The sequence below is a fragment of the Sceloporus undulatus genome, chromosome 6, assembly GCF_019175285.1.
Source record: "Sceloporus undulatus isolate JIND9_A2432 ecotype Alabama chromosome 6, SceUnd_v1.1, whole genome shotgun sequence".
Taxonomy (NCBI): domain Eukaryota; kingdom Metazoa; phylum Chordata; class Lepidosauria; order Squamata; family Phrynosomatidae; genus Sceloporus; species Sceloporus undulatus.
In genome coordinates, this window is record NC_056527.1 from 81069427 (window position 1) to 81088727 (window position 19301).

The 19301-nt window shown below is 39.2% G+C and overlaps 1 protein-coding gene across 1 annotated transcript in view; it reads right to left on the reverse strand.

Moving 5' to 3' along the window:
* Window positions 1-19301, reverse strand: part of TANC2 (tetratricopeptide repeat, ankyrin repeat and coiled-coil containing 2) — a 246480-nt gene that overhangs the window by 147441 nt on the left and 79738 nt on the right. The window contains 2 exon segments of the mRNA XM_042475775.1: window positions 3036-3218; window positions 19175-19246. Coding sequence (XP_042331709.1) covers window positions 3036-3218; window positions 19175-19246 — 255 coding nt within the window.

Below are 19301 nucleotides of genomic sequence, written 5' to 3' on the forward strand. Positions count from 1 at the left end.
TGATTTTGGTGTTTTTCAGGACTGGTAGCTAAACTTTGTTTAGTTTAAGGATTTCTTCTTTCTTGTTGAAGTATATACACCCCACTCTCTTCCATGCCAGCATTCTCTGAAGATGCCAGCCACAGCTGCTGGCAAAATGTCAGGAATAAACTCTTCTAGAACACAGCCTCATAGCCCGAAAAAAACAATTTTATTATTTTGTTTTAATATATGAATTTGAAAATTTGCAAAACTAGTCATGAGATCATTAGCTTTGCATGATAGTCTCATATTTCTCTAATTCAAAACGGAAATGGCTATTATCTACATGCACATGGGAAACGGGGCTGCTACAGCGAAAATAGAAAAATCTAAACCGGAATTCTTTGAAGGAAGGTGAAAAGCTCAGATGACACAAGAAATCTGCGGTCCACCCAAACCCTGGCTTGTCATGAATGAGAAGTATGCTGTTGCTGTTGCATGCTGCTCAATGGCTCCCACTTACTGTGGGAGCAGCCAAACAAACCAAGGTGTGGCTCATTTTAATGTTTCTCCTAACAGCAGATAGCTTCCCATCTATAATTTATACTCTCCCAGAAAATAAGAGAGAGAAACTAGAGTTTACTCATTGTCTTCCACTTGGTTGTTAGGAAGGAAAAAGCTAAAAAAGGAAACCTGACTGATGCAAGATGACATAGTAAACAAACTGCAGAGCAAAGCTCTGTGGTTTGTTCAGCTGATCCAGCGCTAATGGAAGTGATCAAGCAGTGTGCACCAGCATGCTGCTTATTCATGACAAGTCAGAGTTCCCACAAGTTTTCCACATGTAAATATACCCATGGCATCTTCTATCCATTTTAAAACTGATTTTATAAACAGATGTTTCTGTAGTGTGCTGGGACATGCCAATGAAGTGGAGACAATGTTTAATTTTAATAAAGAAAGCTTCAAGTGACTGAGTATTTACAAGAAACATTGTCATGTAAGCTGTTAGCCCTTGTCCTTAATCTGAAGAACAGGCACATTTATTGGGTGGAATGGAAAAGCATTCCATGTGTTCAAAAGCAATTTTACTATATGATTTCTGGCTAAAATACTTAAAAGTTGGCTACTATTCCCAGATATGACATGCAGACTTCTTCAGTAAAGAAAACAGTTTGAGTTTGCTTAGGTGACCCTACTAGTTGAAAGAGGCAAGCAGGAATGAATGGGGTACATACTTCAGGAATGTAGCTCATTCATAATAAACCAGGATTCTCCAAAACAATAAATTATTGTTCTATATGAACTATATAGCTTAAGTATCCCTTATCCAGAATTCCGAAATCTTAAATACTCCAGAATCCAAAATAGTCCACCCAAAATATGGATGGCTGAGATAGTGACACTTACGCTTTCTAACGATTCAGTGTACACAAACTTTGTTCCATGCTCAAAATTATTAAAATATTACATATAAAAGTACCTTCAAGCTATGTTTATATGGTGTCTACAAAATAAAATGAATTTCACATGTAGACTTGGGCTCCAGGATATCTCATTATGTATATGCAAATATTCCAAAATACAGGGGGAAAGCTCTGAAAATTCAAAACACTTCTGATCCTATGCATTTCAGTTAAGGGAGACACAGCCTATATTAATTAATATGCTTTAAAAGCATAGGAAACGTAATGACAGTAAAAAATTAAATGGTTGGCCCAGAACAGACCGCCCCAAAAGGGTGGCCTGCTGGAGGCCTATTTCCCTCCGAAGGGACGCTGCAGCCGCCAAATCGTGTGGCATCCCGGGTTCTTTTTGAGCCACCCGGCGGACTTCATGAGTATGCCAATGGCTACATGTATATGTTGCATGTTGCTCACATCAAAATGGCAGCACCCATGTACATGGGATGCCACCATTAGTCCACCGCCGCGCTGTGCTAGGGTTAGGTACTGTGCGGTTGGTGCGTGGTCCCTAACCCTATACTCAGCAGTGACACGGTGCTTTGGAACCATCTGTCCCGCGCTGTTGTTACCTCTGAAATACTGCCTACTTGTTCATGGAAAAAGATGAAACCAAGAAAATATAAAATAATAAGTACTGGTTAAGATTTAAGAAGATATATGAGAATTGCAGTGATTCTGCTATTGCCTGTATTTTAATTGGTTTCTTTTTCTTGTTCTGTAATTTTAAAAATTGTACATCTCCTTCCATGTAGGAGTTCATAGGAGATATATGCCATGGGGGGGGGGGATTCCCTCCCACCATTCCTCTCACACAAACTGATAGGCATAGGTGGCAAAGAACTGAAATCATTACCTCAAGATGGAGAAAAGAATGAGGTCAAACCATTTCCACACATGGTCCTCACCCCAGTTCCTCATAAGACAAACACAACCTTCAGTCAGGCAAAGGAGACAGTAAGGACTTATTTTCAATGATGAACTATGAAATGGTACTGAAGGTAAGAACTTCCTATGTCATAAACTTTGTTCATGATTTAGAAAATGAGAAGAGACAGGGAACAAATCCTCCTTCACTTCAACATCAGGGTTACCAACAGGAGTAGTGGGTAAAGCCTGGACCCCTGCAGGAGTCTTTTTCAAAGATGATAGATCATCCACTATCCAAAACAGCAGGCAGTTTTGGGACTCATTATGATGTGCACCAGAGACAAAACTGTCTTGTGGGACAATAAACATATTTTCTCTGGCATTCCAAGGATCTCAAGAATAAAGCAGGTTCTACCATCTCAATTATGACTATGATTACCACCCCAAAGAACTCAATGGGAACCACTGGAACCAAATTCACTACCTTGATCATATTTCATGTAAATACTGGTAAAAGATAAAGGTTGTGTATTTTAATAACACCTTTAAAAATAGCAAAGTTCTTCACAGTTTTTGTTTTGTTCCTTTCTTTGTTCACAAAAGACTCCTAAAATTAATACCGATCATATTCCCAGTAAAATCAAAACCAAATTTACTCAACTTACACAGTGTTTTGAGGGGAGGAGGGAATGCCAAGTTATTCAACACTTCAAACTTACTAAACTTGTGTCTGTTTCTTACCAGTTAATTTCTTCATGGGCTGCAGCCGAACACTGATAGACTGATGTGTTAGTAATGGGGAGGATGGGAGAGAGCGGGACATGCCTTCCATAATCCGAATGTGCTGCATACCTTCGGGCACTGGAAGAGTTGGGATAGCATAGTCTGGTTCAAATGCACAATCGTTCTCCGTGGAGCTGACACCTAAGAGAAATGTAACATTTTAAAAAATTAATACAGTATGGCCTCCTTGTCTTAAATCAGTTCATAAGCAATATCTGTGACTTCCTACAGCAAGGTTTGGCTTGCACTGGAGATAGGAAGACTATTTTCAGCACTTCCCTTTGGCAGACACACCAGTAGGATCAGCAGTGATCAGAAGTCATGTTTCCAGCAAATGGAAGTCATGTCTAGCTCAGGGTGACCAGATGTCCTCCTTTTCTAGGACATGTCCTACATTTCAACCTTATGTCGAGAAGAATTCCAAATCATCCTACATTTTGAGCATAATGAAGAAGCAACAGCAAACAGCAGCTTCATTTATATACCGCTTCATACTGTACTGAGAAGTCTCTAAGCTGTTTACAACTGTAAGCTAACTGCCCCCATCAAGCTGGGTACTCATTTTTGTGGCCTCCGAAGGATGCAAGGCTGAGTTGACCCTGAGCCCCTGGTTGGGATTAAACTCACAATCTTGTGGTTTGTGACTGGATGGCTGCAATACTGGTTTTAACCACTGTGCCACCAGGACTCATTGAGTGACACTACATTTGCTTTCCCCTTTAAAAATGTGTCTACTTGTCAGCCTGTCCTTGCTGCAAATAGGGAAAATAGGAGGGATCCTTCTAAAGGTTATTTTTTCCTAGGAGCAGCAGCAGACAAGACTTGCCTCCAGAGTTCAGGGCATGCTTGTTTCTCAGAAGAGGAAAGGAGCGCAAACACACTAGGCAACGGGCTGCTTGCAAATGCAAATGTTGAAAAGATTTTCCCCTTTATTTCAGCACAGTGGACTAATGAAAGGAATAATTTAAATGTATATTAAGTCAAGGTTTTGTTGCTGGTAAAGTACAGTTTTAAGCATTTATCTTGCTCTGAGTTCTATAAGTATATTGCAAATCAAAAGGCATTTTAACAAATGTACATACATCAGAAAATACAGTTGAGCACATAATAAGATACAGTATATATAATGTAGTTGTAAATAAAACCATATGAAATCAATTTATATTTATAATTGTGGTTTTAGATTATATTTTTGAACGTCATATGTTTTTCTTGAATGTCCTGCTTTTTGTGATTCCTGGTCCTCTTTTGTGGTTATGATATATGGTCACCCTGGTCTAGCTAGAATTTTTGTTGCTTGTTTCCTGCTTCAGAGTGGCTATGGATGTGTCTGAAATGGTCAAAATTGCCCCTCCTCCCAATTTTGGCTAGAAAAGTAATTCAGTAACCAATGATTTTTTAAAAAAAAAATTAGATGGTCCAAGGGCCCAAGGATCACACAAGACTCCTCCACAAGGGCCAAACCTAGCCCATGTAGAGGGTCAAAATACTGTCTATAAACTAAACACTCTGTAGAATATATATTAAGGTAGGTAGATTTCTTCTGAGACTATAAATACTTTTCCTGGCCTATAAAGAACTTGAATGGCAGTATTAGATGCTTGCTTTTACACTCCCTTTTATCTGGTTATTACTGCAGCACAAATGGTACAAATCTATACATGCTTTTAAAGCATTCGAAGAATACATGCCCAAGGCCTACAAATCTGTAGCAGAGAGACTTCATATAAGACACTTCAAAATCTCTTAATTCCTTAGAATGCCCTAGGGAGATGTTGAGGGTTTCTTGTTCTGGCTGTCTTCTTCCCAATGCTTGGGAGTCCTAAGCAGCAATACTCTGTGTACTACTGGTTACTTACCTGCAACTAGTTCTTCAAATAGATATCTGTGCAGTCACACATATAGGGTATATGCCTGCACAGCACTACAAGTGAGTCGTACTTTCTTGTTCAGTTACTAACAGACTATTGCAGCAGCTATATAAACAAGTGCAGTGGAGGGCTTCAATGGCAATGAATTGGCTGAGCTGTGTGACTGCACAGACGAACACAAAAAGAACAGATTACTCAACTTTTTCTTGTCCTGTCAGTTACGCAATGTTGGCAGCAGAGCAACGGAGAAGTAGAAAAGGTTAGTGAAGGCTACAGCCTAACCTTCCTGGATCAGATATCAGCAGACTGGAAGAAAGCCAAACATGGAGGCTATAGACTTTGACAATCCTCAATCAGTTTCCCTCCGTTTGCCCATCCCCCACAATATTGGGGGTGGGGGGACAGAACCAAGGACCATGCTCAACAATCCTGGCTTCTAAATGTTGCAGGAAGCACATGCATAAGAAGGATGAGCTGTATTCCTAATAGCTGGCTCATAATGATGAATGATGATGAATCTTATTTGGGGAGAAAAGTAGGATATAAATTCAATAAACATTTGCTTGTTTATTTATTTCATTTACAGTATATCCTGCCTTTCTCCCTGGCCAAAATAAATAAATATCAGGACACAGCCCATGACGATCCTCCCCTTTCTGCTGCAAACCTACTGCCCTGCCAGACACTACATGTCCATGTTTGAAGTAGGTGTGAAGTAGTGTCATTCCATTGGAGATCTCACTACACTGACTGTATGAGTGCTGTCCATGTCCCAACAATCAATGCCAAGATATGTAAGTGAGATTAACCTCATCATAGCTAGATAAAGAATGAGGTCTCACAGATTACACTGTTGGACACCAGAAAGGAAGCATCCAAATTATAGTGAAAAAATAAAATATTTGGCCCAAGAATCTACACCTGAGTGAAGCACATCTAAAAACAAAAATTGGGGTGGTCAACTCCTGAAAAGAATAAAAGACATAACCATTGTGATCCACCATTAGGATAATCAGGATCTGAAAAGGTGGGTGGATGGACTTCTCAGTTACATCTTGTCCAACACACTTAGAGTCCAGAAGAGAACCAATAAACTCAAGTGTCACATGGAGATCAGTTGCACTGACAGTGTCCCAGAATGAGCAGTAGGTAAAGTTATGATATATAATAATTAGGGATGTAAAATTACTGAACACATTGAAAGCCATGGAGTGGGGGGACAACAAAAATAAATTTATTTACAATATAATTAAAAATTGAATGTGATTTCAAAAATATTTATTTATCTATTTAGTTACAAATTAAGCTATAAGATCCTGAATTACTGTATAAAGAACACATGGTCTCCCTGGAAGCAAAGATGACTAAACTGAAGCTGTCGTATTCTGGTCATATCATGAGGAAAAAATAACTTACTAGAACCACTACCATGTCAGGATGCAAAGGGAAGCCATTGAAATCCACAAACACCTGGAAAATTTCAACAGGAAAGAGGAAACCCTTAAAGTAAACAAGATTTGGCTACCAGTCCTGAAAAATAGCAAGATCAAGACTCAACAAATGCAAATAAGAAATCTCCTTGGGTCAGGGGTTTGCCAGCAGACAATGAGCACTAATCAAGCAGACACTAATCCTCCTTTGCATACCCTCCCACCCTGAGGCCTGCCATTAGCAACAGAACAATACACTTGCAAATCACTCCTACCTTTCCAGGTCACACAATATATATAACTAACTCCTTTCCAGGCAAGCATTCTCTGAAGATGCCAGCCACAACTGCTAGTGAAACGTCAGGAAGAAACGCTTCTAGAACATGGCCACATAGCCCGAAAAACCCACAAAAATCTATGGATGCCGGCCATGAAATCCTTCAACGTCACAATATATCATTATCTATCTATCCACACAGCAGTGGCTTTTTCTGAATTATAAGGCATGATATACACCCTAGGAAATAGCTGTAAGAGCTGCCCATAGTAAACAGCCATGGGAAGCAGTCTCTCAGACTTTTTGCTTTCTAACTTGATTGAGGCCAGTTTTATTACCGTGGCTGATATCTTCTTATCTGGCCATCAGCCAACAAGGAGACAAGCTTTACTGTGTCTCATAACAGCTCGGAAATAGAAACCAATCTCTTGATTTGACTAACCACCATCAAGCATGATTAAGTCTTCATTTTCCTTCAGGACACTATGATTTGTTTATTTAGATTATGGTTATCTCTATTTTTAATTAGCAGGCCCTATGCCCAATCAACTGTCTTAATAACAGTTTCTGTCACAAGGAATAATACCTTTAGCCCTGTAAGTTCACCCTCCATAACATGGTGTACAATTACTTTTAACTCTAAAGTAATACATTTTAAATTTAATAACTAACCTGAACGTCCTGAAATTTGGGGAGGGGGGGGAATTGCTAGGTATACAAAGCTTTCACAATCGTTAAGGTTAAAATAGTTGTAACCTTGAGGTTAATAATTTCTGTAGGACCATGATCCCAGGAAGACACATCCAAAGGCAGGAAGGAGCCCTGGTGTTTAAATATGGAAGTCCAGTACTAATGAGCAGGGGATCCTGAAGCCTCCAATGCAGGAGAAATGTGATCCTTATTTTGGATGTGAGTCTGATGAATTTAATTTGCTAATGCATCTTAAGTAGTGTTGAAGGCTTTCATGGCCGGCATCGATAGTTTTTTGTGGGTTTTTCAGGCTATGTGGCCATGTTCCAGAAAAGTTTCTTCCTTACGTTTCGCCAGCATCTGTGGCTGGCATCTTCAAAGAACATGGCCACATAGCCCGAAAAACCCACAAAAAACCATCTTAAGTAGTATTGGGTGCAGGGCTGGATAATGCTGCCTCAGCTTTTCTATGACCATGGAAATTTACAGTAAAGCATGGACAGGCACCATTTGAAGGTGCAGGGTTTGAAGAAAGCTTTTGGATACCAATTTATGTCCACTATAACAAACTTACATCTGCTATAATTTCACCTCTTCTCTGAGACAACAGGAAAAAAGGAAAGTTATCTAGGCATAGATTTTGGTGATATCTTAGTTGTGTACAGACTGCTACCCAGAATCAAAGAAAACGCCTGAACACTATACTGCAGATCCAATCATGGTTTCAATGGTAATGGAACAGCAGCAAAGAGCCAAAAGGGCAAACTCTACCCAATAAATTCTCAGATATGTGGGTAATGTGAAACAAAAAAAATTAAACTTTCCTACACACGCGCGTGCACACACACACGTAAGCAAAAGGGAATGCAAAATGGGAAGAAGGGTACAGAAAAAGAAGATCTAGCTTGTACTGTCTGAAAACAAAACAAAAAAGAGGGGAGGGATCAAAGCTTTGTCCTGTTGCAGTGGTCAAGAAAGTAACAGCACAGTCCAAGACACACCTCTTCAGCAAATGTCTGTGAACTATAGCACAAGTATTTCCTCTTACTTCTATTCTTCCTTGAGCCATGCCAAATATTAGTTTCTTCAAAGAGGGTTTCCCACTGCCATCCTCTGAGGTTAGAGCATGTGACTTGCCCAAGATCACCCAGTGGGGTTACGTGGCTGAGCAAGTTCTCATTTAGTGGAGAGCTTCCGGTTGAAAAAGAAAGGCCACATTCTTGTAATTTTCTGGAAAAAATGAATGAATGCTAATACAATTCCTCAAAGGATTATTGATACATGGACATACAAGTGTGCATGTTCTTCATTTTAATCCTAAGCACAGCTGAAGAAGGAGAACATGGAGAAGATCGATGGAATTGTCTTGAAGATTTTAATCTACTCCTAGAATCTGATCTGCTTGGTAAACTAAGAAAACATCCTCTGGATTTCTCACAATAGTAATAGTAATACCACATATAATTGACTGATTAATTGGAGATGTCTCCTGAACCAGACATCATACTGAGAACAAAGTACCAAAACAGAGTGTGTCATTTTCAAGATGTTAGAACTGGTAGTAAAGTTGAGGTAGACAACTAAATAATACTTCTGAAACCGGTCTGTCTCTTATACCATCATTTTATGCCACTGAAGAAACATACCAATATGGAAAGTCTCATGGTAAAAGTGCTGTAGTTGGTTTCAAGTTCAGGACCATGTTGGAAGCAGGAAGTGAGACCTCCTTCAGTTATGGTCAAAGTTTCTGTATCAGAGACCTCTAGTATCAAGTTTAGCAAGTTAGGTCATCCTGATTAAACACCTGTGTCCAGCACTTCCAATCCAGACAATCTGGAGACAGTGGTGAGTTGGGTGAATCCTGTGCCACAGGAGGTTCCATGCCAAGGTAGACAAAAGGAACTACAGGGTATGCAGACATAGCTGGTTGCTGCATTAGGTCTAGTACCAAAATCAATGTAGGTGAGACAAACATTAAAACCAATATGGAAGACACGAGTATTGATGTTGATCATGGTGCTGAAGTTGCTGCAGCCAAAGCTGACGATAACATTTTAAGGATGTTCTGTGATCTAATATCTTCAGTAATTATGGTTTCTCACAAAAAAGTGACTTATTTCACATCGCTTTACCAGCAAAGCTAAAGCCAGAGCTGATACAGTTCTTTAAATCCTGATGTGGGAATCTATGACAGATAGAACACTGTGACCTTTTCTCAAGCAAAATAAATGAAAAACAAACAAACAACAACAACAAAACAACCCAGAGAGAATGCCCATCAGAAGGAGAGACTGACAGGAAGTTTACCTGTAACCGTAGTTCTTCCATTGGTCATCTGTGAACTCAAACAGCCTGTATGTGTGAGTCACAGAGATCACAAAGAAGAACTTCTTAATAAGAGCTTTAGATGCCATAAATGAGAGGAAACTGAACCAAGGTCAAAGCAAGTGAAGAAATTTTTAAGAAAGAAGATAAGAAGGAAAAGGAAGAACTGTGGCAGAAGAGTTACAGAATAGAGACAAATGAGGAAATCTCAGCATTAATGAGATGTAAGAATACACTGGATAAATGCAGTGGATAAAAGGGATCTAAAGAGAGTACAGTTTTGGGACATAGCAGTATGCACAATACAGACACGTCTCTGCACAGGAATAAGAACACATAGAAGAAGGGATAATACTGAGCCTGTGGGAAAGTTCCATGGATTGAAGAAAATGTTGAAGGGCTCTCTCTCTATGCTCACATCTTTCTCATGAAGTCTTCACTCTCCTTAATCAATTATTAATTCATATGAGCTCCACAGTCAAAGACTGGAGAGAAGAGTCTCAGTCATACACAAATATGTCTGTCTGTCTGTCAGGATGAGTCAAAAGTGAACCCTCCTATATGACAGGCCTGTTCTTCGTATGCCTTTTGTTCCTACATAAGATGTCAACTCAAATACAGAACGTGATTATGCTTTAAAAGAATAGGGGAATTTTCTTACCATAAAGTTTTCATTGTGTGACTTTATTGCCATAGTTCACTGTAGTGACAACATATAACTATGAATTGTTCGGTCAAACCTATCACCAAGATGAGTTGCAATATAGCTAAGTTGAAGTTTTTTAGGATGAAGTAGGATGATAGCAAATCCATATATGTGGCCAAAGGCTGAATCAAAAATGAAAGCAAAGCAAGAGTTCCTCATGATGATAATGCAGCAGCATACAAAAATGAACTGGTGGGCAGGATTAACTCTAAAATGCTCTACGAGTTTCTAGAAGGTTCTGAACAGTGCTTTGCACAGGTGCAAGATAATCCATTTGTGCGAGGCACACAGAAAACGAAGAACAGGTTTAGTTATCATGAATGCAGCTGTCTTGAGAATGTAAACCAAGTGGTTGAAGCAGTGCCACCTACCTCCCAGTTACCAGCCCCTTATCCTCAGGAGTAATTACAACGAGCTGAAGATAATTAAGGGGCGAAACAGACTGACCCTAAGGGGCGAAAGAGATGACCCCAAAGGGACAGTGTTACCCAATCCTGACAGCTTCCACCCCAGGTAGGAGTGGGAAGAGTCCACTCATATTTGGGGCTGAAAAAAGCCACTCCTTCAACTCTAGAGCTGACTTTTCACTCACTCTGGGGCAAATGGCATCACCTAGAAGCTAGTTAGTGTGTAATCGCTAGCGCAGGTTCTGGTCGACTTGAGGTCATGTCATGTCTAAACACCACGCCCCCATTTTCCAGGCCATATGTTTCAGCCCTAAGTGGCTAGGCATCTTGGATAATTAAGATCAGTCTGTGAGAGGATAATGAGATGGATAAGACTATTAAATGAAAGCTCTGTTCTAAAAAAACAGATATTCTGTGATGGGCTAGTTCTTTCATTCAGGCAAATAGTTTTCAGCCTGTCTGAGATAGTGTTGCTCTGTTCTTGTAGTATCATATCATAGTATGGGGTTATTTTATATCTAGCTTCGTCACTAGAGGTCCAAGAGGTCTTGGTGGTATATGGCACCTTTCACCAGCTTAAGCTATTCTGTTAGCAACAACATCTCCTGAAGAAATACAGTACAGTCTGTCCTCCCCATACCCAGGGGATCCAATCCGGACCCACCCACCCCCCACTTATGGTGAAAACAGCGTATGCTCAAACCCCATAGAAAATAATGGGGCAGCACGTGTTTGCAGCAACACGTGCTCGCAGCAGGGCAATAACGCGCCCCATTACTTCTGCCAGGGTTTGCCTTCCATGAAAGCTCGAAGCCGTGGAAGGCAAGCCCACCTATGGGGAGGGCTGACTGTATAATCAGAACTATCCATATATCGTAATCTACACTCATTTTACTGCAATGAGTTAGATGATGAACTTCCTTTCAAATTTATAAACTGCCGTTAGTACAGAACAATGCTATTAGAATAGCAAGGAACATTATATCTTCTATGCTGCAAGTGCTCCATCGGTTACCAATATATTTCTGAACCTTATTCAAACAGCAGTAGTGCTTACAAGTGGGGGGAAAAGAGAAAACCTCAGTGTACTATCTCTTGTATTCCCTCCGAAATTATCCCCTATCCACCTGTATTCTTCCTTGATCATTTAATCCCTATCCTTTTCTTCTGCAGGATAGAAGAGCACAGAAGCTGTGACCACAGGGATCAGTGGTTAACTGCTGATTAATACTATATTTTACAATATGTTTTCATTTGGGGTACAGAAAATAGCCACAGGAGTGGGACTGAGTACTCATGAGGGGTAAGAGACTATACTGACAACAGCAGTGCTGTTGATAGGGGATCAGATGTCAGACAGGATTTGTTGAAGAGCCAAACCAGATGTGTCAAACAGCTACTGGGCAGCAGCAACAGCAACAGCAGCAGCAGGGAGAGAACACTGGCAGAGAATCTCTCAGAGACAATGACAGTAGCACCATTGTGAACAATTGTTAGTACTGCAGAGAAAAAGGCATAGTAAAACTCCTTTTGAATATGTTTTACCATGAAAACCCCTATGATGAGAAAATCCAAAAATGAAACAAGAGATCATGCTAAAAGATGAAACTCCTAGCTCAGATAGCACTCAACAAGCTACTGGGACACAGCAGAGGACATCTACTAGTAGCACTGTGGCTACCTCTTTTTTTGGCATGAGGACTGGCTAACGGGGTTTTTATTCTGTCTTGTTGTATTCTTTTTAATCTTGATGTATATTTTGTGTTTTTACTGTTTTATTGTGCTGTTAACCGCCCTGATCTTTGGAAGGGCGGTATAAAAATAAAAATTTTATTTTATTTTTTATAATGCAATTGAACTCAAGCCGAAATGATATTGTCATGCTTAGAGGCAAAAGGACAGTTCAAATCTGCACAACACATATCCCTATGGACATGGGATGTGAGAAACATGAATAAAGGAAGCTAGACACAGTAAAACAGGAAATGGAATGTATAAACATTGCAATACTTGGGGAAATTGAGTTAAAGTGGATAGGAATAGGACATTTTGAGTCAGAAAATTACACAGTGTTTTCCATAAAATAAAATCACTGTATATTTTTATTTACTTATAGAAATTATTCAACTTTATAAGTCAGATACAGTATAATGCAAATAATATCAATAAAACTACAGGGATCAATATAAAGTTCATCAAATTTATGCCCCAACTACATAGGCAGAAGAAGTAGTTGAAAGATTCTATGTTGAGATCTAGGAGCACATTGATTACACACAAAAACAGGACTTCTTCTTAATCATAGGTGACTGGAATGCAAAACCAGGAAATAGAGCAGAATCAAAGATTGTAAGAAAATAAATGGCCTGGTATGAAGAAATGAAGCCAGATATTGACTCGCTGAACCTTGCAAGGCCAACAGCTTGCCGCAAACTCTTCAAGTAACCATAGAGTCAACTATATACATAGACATCGCCTGATGACCACTATGGAAATCAAATATACATTACTGTAAGCAGAATATGAAGAAGCTCAATTTTCTCTGTAAAGATAAGACCAGGAGCAGATTGTGACACAGACCATAAACTCCTAATATCAAAAATGAGAGTAAAGTTAAGGAAAACACTAAACCAACCACCATGCCAAAATAAAGCTGACAATGGATAATGGAGCACATCAAATAATTTCAGAAGAACATCAATGTATACTTTGATTATAGCAAAGCCTTTGATTGTGCAGATCATGCACAGCTCTTAAAGAAATTGGTGTGCCTCATTAGATTGCCCTGATGCATAAACTGTACTCAGGACAAGAGCTATTGTTAGGAGAGAATATAGAATGTTTTCCAGCTGGCAAAGGGGTTAGGGAAGGCTGCATTTAATCGCCCTATCTGTTTAACTTGTACCCTGGACATATGCATAAAGCAGGAACAAACATGGAGGAAGGAAGCATGAAAATTGGATGAAGGCACATCAACTAAGACATGCAGATGACACCATACTACAGTGGGCCCTTCTTTTATGTGGGGGATCCTTTCTAGATCCTCCTGCATAAGGGGAATTCCGCATGTGTTTGAATTGAAAACAATGGGGGCGTGTGCTTGTGGCACCACATGGCACACGTGCCACAGCCGAGTACACCATATGTTTTATTGACACGCGGCTTCAATGTAAGCTTGAAGTCATGTATAGTACGCCCGCGTACAGCATGCACGCACTGTACTAGCAGAAAATAGCAAAGACCCGGAACAATTACTGAAGAAAGTAAAGAAAGAACATGAAAAGGGAGGTTTACAGTTGAACATTAAGAAAACAAAAATAATGACAATAGATTATTTATATAACTCTAAAGCAGACAATGAAGACATTGAAATAGTTCCAAGATTTTTCATACCTTGACTCAGTCATTAATGAAAAGACTTGGACTTGGAAGGGCAGCTATGAAGGAATTAGACAAGATGCTAAAGTGTCATGATTTATCAATGAATACTAAAGTTAGGATTAGGTATGCCGTCATACCTCCAATTACTATTTATGGATGTAAAAGCTAGAAGAGACAATAATGTTTGGTAAAGTAGAAGGCCACTGGAAAACAGGAAGCCCGCATGGCAGATGGATAGACGCAAACAAGGAAGCCTTAAGTCTTGAAGAAATGAGCATGGCTGCTGATGATAGGGTGACTTGGAAGTCTCTCATTCATATATGGTCGCTGTAAGTTGAAATTGACTTGCCAGCAGTTAACAAAATATAGCACAGTAGTAAAGTTGATAGACGGATCATGTTCAGAGGTACACAAGACAGGCTTTCAGACAACTATTTGTATCTCTGCCTTTTTATAAAGAGAAAAGTCAGAGACAGTAAGGAAGGCATCTGTGAATAATCATGAGTAAGACTAGACATTCCAAGAAGCAGGCACACTTTAAAATGAGTATTACAGTTTACAAGGAAGTTAAGGAAGGAACAGAAAAGCTAAAGTGCAGAATTAGTTCAATCTTGATAGAGAGGTTCAGAACAAAACAAAAAAAAAAAAGGGGGGGGCTTTTTTGGGTTATGTCCATAGCAAAAGGAAGAACAAAGAAATAGTAGGAGCATTGTGATGAGAAGATGGCAAAATGCTACCAGGGGGAAGAAAAAAGGCAGAACTACTCAACACATTCTTTGCCTCAGTCTTCTCACAAAAAAGCAACAATGCTCAACCTGAGGAAAATGGAGCTGATAATGCAGCAGAGGAAATCCAGCACAGAATAGGTAAAGATGTAGTACAGGAATACCTGGCTACTCTAAATGAATTCAAGTCTCCCGCACCACATGAACTGAATTCAATGGTATTAAAAGAACTGGTAAATGTAATATCAGAGACACTGTCAATAATCTTTGAGAATTCCTGGAGAACAAAAGAAGTCCCGGCAGATGGGAGGAGGGCAAATGTTGTCCCCGTTTAGGAAAGATTCTAGCAAGATCATTAAACAGCAAGCATTTAGAAAGGAATGTCACAATCACAAAAAATCAACATGGGTTTCTCAAAAAAAAGTCATGCCAGACTAATCTGATTTTTTTAAAATAAAATAACCAGCTTAGTAGATGAAAGGAATGCTGTGGATGAAGCATATCTCGATTTCAGAAAGGTCTTTGACAAGGTTCCTCATGATATTCTTGCAAACAAGCTATTAAAATGTGGGCTAAATAACGCTACTGTTAGGTGGATCTGTAGTTAGTTGACAGACCAGATCCAAAGAGTGTTCATCAATGGCTTCTCTTTATCCTGGAGGGAAGTGACCAGTAGGGTACCATAGGGTTCTGTTCTGGACCCAGTACTGCTCAATATATTTATCTGTGACTTGGATGATGGAATAGAGGGCATGCTTATGAAATTTGCACATTACACCAAATTAGGAGTGGGTAGTTAATACCCCAGAGGACAGGATCAAAATTCAAAATGACCTTAATAGATTAAAAGGCTGGGCCAAAACTAAGAAAATGAATTTCAAAAGGGAGAAATGCAGGATACTAAGGCAGGGGGAAAAAATGAAATGCGCAGAGGATGAGAGACACCTGGCTTGAGAACAGTACATGTGAAATGGATTTGGAGTCCTAGTAGATCACAGGTTGAACATGTCAACCGTGTGATGCAGCAGCTAAAAAGGCCAATGTGATTCTAGGCTGCATTAATAGAAGTGTAGTTTGTTTTTTGAAGCTCCAGAGAAAAGGACCCAGAATAACTGATTCAAGCTACAGGAAAAAGAGATTCCACCTCAACATTAGGAAGACCTTCCTGACAGTAAAAGCTATTCCATATAACAGAGTAATGGAATAACACTAACAAAACATTTTTATACTTTTGATGGTGTATTCTTGCATGGCCGGGGGTTGGACTTCATGGCCCTTGAGGGCTTTTCCAACTCTATGATTCTATGACTCTATGAACAATTGAAAAACAAACCAGCAATAGGAGAGACACTGTTGTGTAATAAGTACCTGCCTAAGATGCCATTATCCTATTGCAATTGCACTTTACTAGCGTTGTGTGATAAACTCCTTGGTCTGCTTCCTCAGATGCATGGGGTGAACTGGTGCCCAGGAAGTACCTTTATATTTAGACTGTAGGAACAACTATTATTTATTTGTTTGTTTGTTTATTTAATTTATAGCCCACCTTTCTCCCCAGAGGGACCCAAGGCAGCTCACAGATAAAACTTTTTAAATTATTATAAAATAATATTTAATGGGACTTGAGAATCCAAGGATTTTGTTATACACAGGGAATCTTGGAACCAAATCCCAACGTATAACAAGGGTCCACTGTATTCTTTTCTTTTCTTTTTAATGTGTACAGTGGTAAAATGCAATATGAAATTTTTGAAAATAATTAATATACAGTGGAGCCTTGATATCCACTGGGATTTGATTCCAGGACACCAGTGGATACCAAAATCCGTGGATGCTCAAGCCTCGTTAAATACAATAGCACAGTAAAATGGTATCCCTTTCATAAAATGAAAAATCAAGGTTTGCTTTTGGAATTTATATCATTTTTGAATTTTTTCAAGCTATGGATGCTTGAATCCATGGATAAAAAGTCTGTGGATACAGAGGGCCAACTGTATTTGTTTATAATGTGTTTAATTATAATACTGGCATTTTCAACTTGGTTCATTTTTAAAAAATGTTGACATACAAGGCATAAATCAGCATAAGGCATTGGGACTTTTCATGATTTGTTAACGTTTTAAAGATACTTTTACAAGCAAGTCTATAGGATTTACATTTCTAGTGGCATTATGAACTCAAGAGCTAGAATGTTTTCTTAACCTGAATGTTATTGAACTGTGTTTGAACAGAACAAAGTGGAAGTGCTGAGTCAACCTCAAATACCACTTAACAAAAGGAAAAGCCATCACAACTCTGAATGGATTACTGAAACCATTTATACTTGTATATCACCCTAGCCAGTACCCTTTCCCTCACTTAAATAATATTTGATCATTTACTCTTGCGAATATACAAATTATGACAAACATTCATAGTTTAAACGTATATATTTGTTGGCATCTGTCTTTAGAAGGAAGCTACGCTTCAAGATCATTTTTATACCCATCACCATCTGCCAATATAGTATGATATCCCACCATCTGTGTAGCCACTGCTATTGAAATACTGACTGACTTCCTAGCAAGTACTTAGATTTCTGTTAGTTTTTTTTTTTTAAGTTGCTGATGCATGCCTTTATCATTTCTGATTTATGGCAACCCTAAGGCAAATCTATCACAGGGTGCTATCTTTCATTGAGAACAATCAACAGGGGCTATGTGTCAAAGGTATTTTCATTACTCTTGATATCTCTCTGAAAAATAACCGCCAAGAAAAACATTAATATGGATACATGTCAAAAACATTGGTATTATAATATGGATACATGTCCACCTAAACATTAGGAAGAACTTCATTACTGTAAGAACTACTCAACAGTGGAATGGACAGTCTCAGAAGGTGAAAGACTCTCTGTCTTTGCAGATCTTTAAACAGAAGTTCATAGGATCATACATTTGAAAGAGCCACAAGGCCCATCCAGTCCAACCCCATTCTGCCGTGCAGGAACACAGAATCAAAGCTCCCCCAGCAGGTGGCCATCCAGCTTCTATTTCCAAAGAAGGAAACTCCACCACACTCCAAGGGAGTGTGTTCTACTGTCGAACAGCTCTTAATGTCAAGAAGTTGCTCCTAATGTTGAGATGGACTCTCCTTTCCTGTAGTTTGAACCCATTGCTCCGTGTCCTAGTCTCTGGAGCAAAAGAAAACAAGCTTGCTCCATCTTCAGCATGACATCCCTTCAAACACTTAAACAGGGCTATCATATCATCTCTTAACCATCTCTTCTCCGGATTATATATACCCAGCTCCCTAAGTTGGTCCTCATAGGGAATGGTTTCCAGATCTTTCACCAAGTATGATAGGACTCTTTCAGGAATACTTTAGTTGTGTATTCTGCATGGTGGAGGATTGGACTGTGGTCCCTCCAACTCCTTCTAGATGTTATGATTCTGTGAAATGTGGGCATTTGTGCCCACTTGTCAAGTGTCTTCCTGAACTGGTATTTCTAATGTCTCCAGTTTTCAGAATAGAGATTCCATTCACAAAGAAAATATTACATCTATCTGTCACATATAAAGAAAGAATAGATGTTGAATGACATGTGGAATGAAACTAGCTCATCGGAGCACATAGAATTCAACCATAAAAAGGGGGAGATTAAGCAAACAGCTGAAAGAAAGCTGATTGAGTGTAGTGAGGTTATGGTCCCTTCCTTAAACAGCCCTTTCCACCCACCTCAACTATACTCTGATACGGTATTTTTTTCAGAGAAAGGTTGTAGCAAGTTATCAAATACTACTCCACTATGGCTATTTATATTTGCTGTAATCATCCTTGGGATGCATTTCTATGGGCCTTCAAGTCGCCTGTCAATTTATCACAACGTCTCAATTTCATAGGATTTTCTTAGACAAGGAATACTCAGAGGTGGTTTTGTCAATTCTTTCCTCTGAAATATAGCCTATAGCACCTGGGTTTTGCTGGTGGTCTCCCATCCAAGTACTAACCAGGGCTGACCCTAGTTAGCTTCCAAAAATTAGACAGGATAACTTTAGGCCCCTAACGATGTGATATTCTCCAATAAAGGTGACTAAGAAAAGATTAGGCAGAAGCCACTGATTCTAAGATATAAAACATTCTAATATGGGATCTTACAATACTATTTCCAAGATTTTATCTTCCTATGTAAATGTTAGGAGTTTGTAAAAAGCTAGCGAATTACGTCATATTTGAAATACATTTTAAAAAATCACAAATAGATTTGACAAGGCATTTTATCTATAAAAATCGGTTATTTATTTACCTTGCCCAGAACGGCTCTGACAGTAGTCTATGCTTGCTTGCCTTCTGTCTGCTTGTTCCTCGCTTCCTCCATCTGCATGAGAACCAAAACAGCACAAGTATATCAGTACAGCAGAGATATCAGGTAG